Source organism: Eulemur rufifrons, unplaced genomic scaffold (assembly GCF_041146395.1).
Source record: "Eulemur rufifrons isolate Redbay unplaced genomic scaffold, OSU_ERuf_1 scaffold_81, whole genome shotgun sequence".
Classification (NCBI taxonomy): domain Eukaryota; kingdom Metazoa; phylum Chordata; class Mammalia; order Primates; family Lemuridae; genus Eulemur; species Eulemur rufifrons.
In genome coordinates this window covers 12,562-18,235 of record NW_027182863.1, presented here as the reverse complement: position 1 = coordinate 18,235, position 5,674 = coordinate 12,562, and the positions used below count along the sequence as shown (strand labels likewise).

The 5,674-nt window shown below is 56.1% G+C and overlaps 1 protein-coding gene across 2 annotated transcripts; it reads left to right on the top strand.

Annotated features, from left to right (window-relative positions):
* Positions 1 to 4,962, top strand: KBTBD11 (kelch repeat and BTB domain containing 11). 2 transcript variants are annotated; one of them, XM_069464624.1, is made up of 2 exons: positions 1 to 113; positions 195 to 4,962. In XM_069464624.1, exons 1-2 carry the CDS (start codon positions 66 to 68, stop codon positions 2,040 to 2,042), a joined length of 1,896 nt encoding a protein of 631 aa, XP_069320725.1. In that variant the 5' UTR covers positions 1 to 65; the 3' UTR covers positions 2,043 to 4,962. The 2 variants fall into 2 exon arrangements, with proteins under 2 accessions (XP_069320725.1, XP_069320724.1); XM_069464623.1 differs by having other exon boundaries at positions 1 to 4,962.
* Positions 4,963 to 5,674: the final 712 nt, after the last annotated feature.

Here is a 5,674-nt window from a genome sequence, read left to right as displayed (position 1 = left end):
CGGACCTGCGGGGCTGCCACGCGGGAGGTGGGCGTGCGGGCGTGCGGCGGCGACACAGCCCGCCCATGGAGAACTCGGTGGCCCCCTGCGTCCTCTACCCGGGGGACGACCGCGTCCGCGGGGCCGAGCCCGGGGGCGCCTTTGCCCATGGGGCGCGCGGCCAGGCCGGGACTCCGGGAGAGGGCGGCCCGCAGCCGCCGGGCGCGGCCGGGGGGGCGGGCGCTACGTCCCCGGCGCAGACACCCTGCAGCCTCAGCGCGTCCCTGTGCTTCAGCTCCGGGGACGAGTCCCCGCCGCAGTCTCGCGCCTCCGCGGCGGAGGACACCGCGATCTCCCCGCCCCCGTGTCGCCGCGGCCAGCGGGTGGTGGATCGGCAGTGGGAGGCCAGCAGCGCCAGCGCCGGGTCCCCGGAAGAGTCCCTGTCCCCTGAGGAGCGCGCATTCCCGGAAGAGCCCGCGTCCCCGGAGGAGCGCGCGTGTCCTCAGGAGCCCGCCTCTCCCGCGGAGCCCGAGTGCCTGGAGGACCCCGGGGAGCCCGCGCCAGTGCCGCCCGGGGCAGCGGCCGCCTACGGAGAGCCGGATCTGGTCATCGAGGTGTCCGGCCGCCGGCTCCGCGCGCACAAGGCGGTGCTGGCGGCGCGCAGCGACTTCTTCCGCGCGCGCGCGTCGCGGGACGTGCTGCGGGTGCAGGGCGTGAGCCTGGCGGCGCTGCGGCTGCTGCTGGCCGACGCGTACAGCGGGTGCATGGCGGGCGTGCGGCCCGACAACGTGGCCGAGGTGGTGGCCGGCGCGCGCCGCCTGCAGCTGCCCGGCGCCGCGCAGCGCGCCACCGACGCCGTGGGCCCGCAGCTGAGCCTGGCCAACTGCTACGAGGTGTTGAGCGTGGCCAAGCGGCAGCGGCTGTCGGAGCTGCGCGACGCCGCCTACCGCTTCATGAGCGACCACTACCTGGAGGTGCTGCGCGAGCCCGCCGTGTTCGGGCGCCTGTCGGGGGCCGAGCGCGACCTGCTGCTGCGCCGCCGCCTGCGCTCCGGCCGCGCCCACCTGCTGGCCGCGGCGCTCGGGCCGTCCGGGGAGCGCGCCGGCAGCCGGCCTCAGAGCCCGTCGGGGGACACGGACGCGCGCGGCGACGCGGCCATCTACTGCTACCACGCGGAGGCCGGCGAGTGGCGCGAGCTGACGCGGCTGCCCGAGGGCGCGCCGGCGCGGGGCTGCAGCCTGTGCGTGCTCTACAACTACCTCTTCGTGGCGGGCGGGGTGGCGCCCGCGGGCCCCGACGGCCGCGCGCGCCCGTCCGACCAGGTCTTCTGCTACAACCCCGCCACCGACCACTGGAGCACCGTGCGGCCGCTGCGCCAGGCGCGCTCGCAGCTGCAGCTGCTGGCCCTGGACGGACACCTGTACGCCGTGGGCGGCGAGTGCCTGCTCAGCGTGGAGCGCTACGACCCGCGCGCAGACCGCTGGGCCACAGTGGCACCGCTGCCCCGGGGCGCCTTCGCAGTGGCCCACGAGGCCACCACGTGTAACGGGGAGATCTACGTGTCCGGGGGCTCGCTCTTCTACCGCCTGCTCAAGTACGACCCCCGGCGCGACGAGTGGCAGGAGTGCCCGTGCAGCAGCAGCCGCGAGCGCTCGGCCGACATGGTGGCCCTCGACGGCTTCATCTACCGCTTCGACCTGTGCGGGGGCCGCGGCGATGCCCAGGCGGCCGCCGGGCCTGGCGGAGGCGTCCGAGTCTCGCGCTACCACTGCCTGGCCAAGCAGTGGAGCCAATGCGCCTCGCTCCTGCGGCCGCCGGGCACCCCCGCGGGCCTGCAGCCCTTCCGCTGCGCCGCCCTGGACGGCACCATCTACTGCGTGAGCCGCGCGGGCACCTGGCGCTTCGTGCCCTCCCAGGACGGAGAGCCCGGCAGCGACGCGGGCCTGGGCGGCAGCTTCCAGCCTGAGGCCCCCGGGACCCCCGTGGACGCCCGAGCCGCGCTCTTCCCGTTCGTGCTCAACCTGCCCGAGAAGCCGGACAGAGGGGAGCAGGGCGCCGTGTAGGCCGGGCCCGGGTCAGCTGGGCATCTCCCTCGGGCAGCTCTGGGCTCCAAGGAGCCGCCCCCGTGGGCTGAGGTTCCGGTGGGAAGGGGAGGGCGACGGGGGCGGAGGAGAGGAGGGAGAGGCGTGGGGTGGGCCGCTGGCCAGGGTGGATCACTTAACCGCTTTGGAGGTAGCCCTGGGGACACTGTCGCCTCCCTATTCTGCGTTCCTTTTTGCTTATTTTGCTTAATGGGGTCGGTGGTGTAAGAGGGAGGGTGCGTGCCAGCAGACGACCTTACAGATGAGACAGGGGACAGGGGTACCCGAGGGTGATGGGAATGCAATCAGAAGACTAGGCCTGAGGGCGCACGGGCGGGTCCCGGGTGTCCCTAGGTGTGCTCGCTCCCGGACACCCCGGCTCCCGAGGGGGGACAGGAGGCCTGACTTAGAAAGCCATGCGGGTCCCCGGGGCCACCGCGCCACTCTTGGGACCCGAGAAGTAGGCCAGTGTGAACTATTAGTGGAGCCACCGAGAGGTCACACTTCTTATTTTTTGGCTTGAGGTTTAAAATTATAACTGATAAGTAAAGCTCTTTCTAATTTAGTTTAAAAGCTCATGCTACTGTGTACTCGTTTTGGTTGGCTTAACTCCAAAAAGAATAATTTGATAAACATCAGAGGTAAAATCTTTGATTACCAGTAAGAGCTCCTGTCCAATAGACATTGGAAGTTATTCCCTGTTAGGCACCATGGACACCGCGGGTCCCCAAGGCTCACAGCCCCAAGGGCAGTCGCGCCTCACCCTGTGAGATGGATTTCATGTTTTCAGGTTAAGGGTTGTTAACTTTGGTCAGTGATGCAGTTAAGACTTATTATCTTTGGTGACCAAATGTTACCAAATAGCATGCCATAAATAGGAAACACTTACTGACAAGGGTGCCTGTCTACCTTAAAAGAAATCTTTGACAGCCCACTGTATACACTCCACCACTTTCATAGTTTAGAGTGAGATGAAAGGAAATATTCCTTTAGAAAAGGCTAAAATCATTTATTTTTGGCAATTCTAAAAACAGGTGCAGGCACATTTTGAACCTCCTATTTATGATGTTTTGAATATGTATTATGTAACTGTGATGAGGGAGATTAACTTTTACAGCCCAGAGAACGTGGCCCAGTGACAAAGGGTGTGTTCAAAGAACATGACAGGGAAGTAACACGCATTTTTATTGCAGTTCAGCAAATGAACCACGTTTAGTTGTGAATTCCAACATGCCCCAATAGAATTACCGTGAGACTCACTACTCGGAGGGGCTGCAAGGATTCTAAACAAACCAGTTGATCTTTCCTCATTTCATAGAATATTTGACTTTTCCAATATGTGCAGAAGGGACTTACTGCTTATCAAGAGTTGAAGGATGAAATACTTGCTCACAAAGAGAGGCAAACCGGTTTGGATTCCAAATCCAATCCATTTTTGTATAACAGGAAAAGTACACGTTGAAAGTTACTGGCACATAATTAGAAGAAATCACGAATACCTTAATATTGTTTTCTTGTTAACCCAGTGATGGGAATTCCCATCGCTGGGGAAATGAGTCGGTAATTGAAAAACAGGTTATGCTTTTTAAAGAGTCCATGGTTGTGAAAGGTTTCAGTTAAGTGTATTTAGAAAAGATCAGCTTGAATCTCATGCATGACCCAGGAGTGGAACTTGTGGTGTCCGTCAGAGCATATTCTGGTGACCTGTGTGCTTGTTCACAGTTACTCATGCACCCAGCAACTTGGCAACTTGGTGAATCGTCTTAGGAGACAAAAACAGACTTCATATTGCCTGACTTCCTTGGTCTTTTTTAGGAGAAATGGTAGTAGAAGAAGTACTTATAGCCAAAGGAGACAAATAATGTAATGTTCTTTTAAGCAATGTACATTTCATATTGTAGTACATTTTCTCTAGAATTTTAATATTAATGCTAAAGTTTTTATATGAAATGGGACCAGGCTAATACTTTCATCCCAGGCTAATACTTTCATCCCTTAAATATCAAATTCATAAAATACTATCACTGTGATTTTACCTGCAAGATCATTTCTGTGATGTTTTCCGTATAAACATACAAGGTTGACATGGGGCCTCCAGAGTGGAATTGTCCCCTTCAGAAGACACGGGAAGTGGTGGATGTCAGACGTGGGCAGCCGCACAGTAATACACCTGTGCGTGTTATTCTAGCATCTCACTTAGTGAAGAAATGCCGGCGCTGCGCGTGGCTTCCTTGCTGGCAGTACCTGGCTCCAGGTACTTCCCATCATCTTGTCATAATGAAATATACAAAGAAACCTGAAGAATAAGGAAAAGGAATTACTACCAGCCATTAGCGGATGTCTCGCCAACACATTCTGAAAACATATAGCATGCTGTATATCATATTTCTAAATGGTAGTATCACATGAAAGCAGATACTCGGGGACCTGACATGTCCCAAGCACCAGTTTTTGCTTTCTGGGGCCGGTACCTGGGGTGTGGAAGCACACTGATTTGATCCATTACACACACAGAAAAGCCACCCCCTGGGAGGTCTCTGTTTTGGGGACCGCTGGGGGTCACTGTCACGGCTGAGACTCGCTTCTGGAAGTCTGACGCTGCAGCGTAGCGTCTTGCCATATTTGACGTGGTGTTCTGAGTCTGCATCCAACACCGTGTAGGAAAACGGTTGCTGAAAAATATTCCTGATTATCAATCAGTTAAGAGTCACAGGAGGCCGATGCCTTTACAACAGCCACCTATAATTTTCATAAAATTAACTCGTGCATGCTGACGTTTCCAGATATTTCCAAGAAGAGTGGTGTTTTATGGGGAAAAGGTGGTATGCATGAAAAGCTTATTTCATTAGCTGACAAGCAGTGACTTTTATATTGGCAGTCAAGGTTCATTTGGAACCCAAAGGAATGAGCTTCAGACTGTGTCATGTTCTCTCTGTTTTTATTCCTTGTCTTGGAAACAACCCTAAACTCCAGGGGTTGGCAGCTTTATAGAGCTTGGACTTGGGACTTGGTGGTTTGATTTCTGCATCTGTGGCGACAGTGTTTCTTTTCCTCTACGAGAGTAAATGCTGTGTAAGTTCTTTGACTACTTAGTTAAAACTCTTCACCTGTGTCAGTTTTGCTGCAAGTACTTAAGCAAGATGTGAATCATCTGTTCCATTTCTGTTCATTTCCGGTGTCCCGCTGGTAATTCTGGTGGCAGCTGTGGAATCCGTTGGTCTCTTAGGTAACTTCCTGTAAAAGGTTTTGAAATCGTCTGGTTTGGAGGTTCATTTCTCCATTCCTAAAGCCAGCATAGGTTCAGGACATAATCTGCTGTAACATTTTAGGAGGACAAATGTAAACAAAAACGTTCTTTTCTGTTGCCATTTTAGATGCTTTCCCGGCTTATAAAAAGTTATTTTGGGGGGTTAAAAATCAATGGTTGCATTTTCCCTTTTTTCTGCAATATTATTATTCATAAGGTAATAACATGAGCTAAAAATGGAAATACGCAAGTGCTTCAGTTGCATCCAGATGATTTCAGCATCCGCGTCAATTACACTTTTTCCGAGTCCAGGAAGAAGCCGGACTGCGTGATGTTCAAGCCCTGAGCACGGAAGTTGGGACTGGCA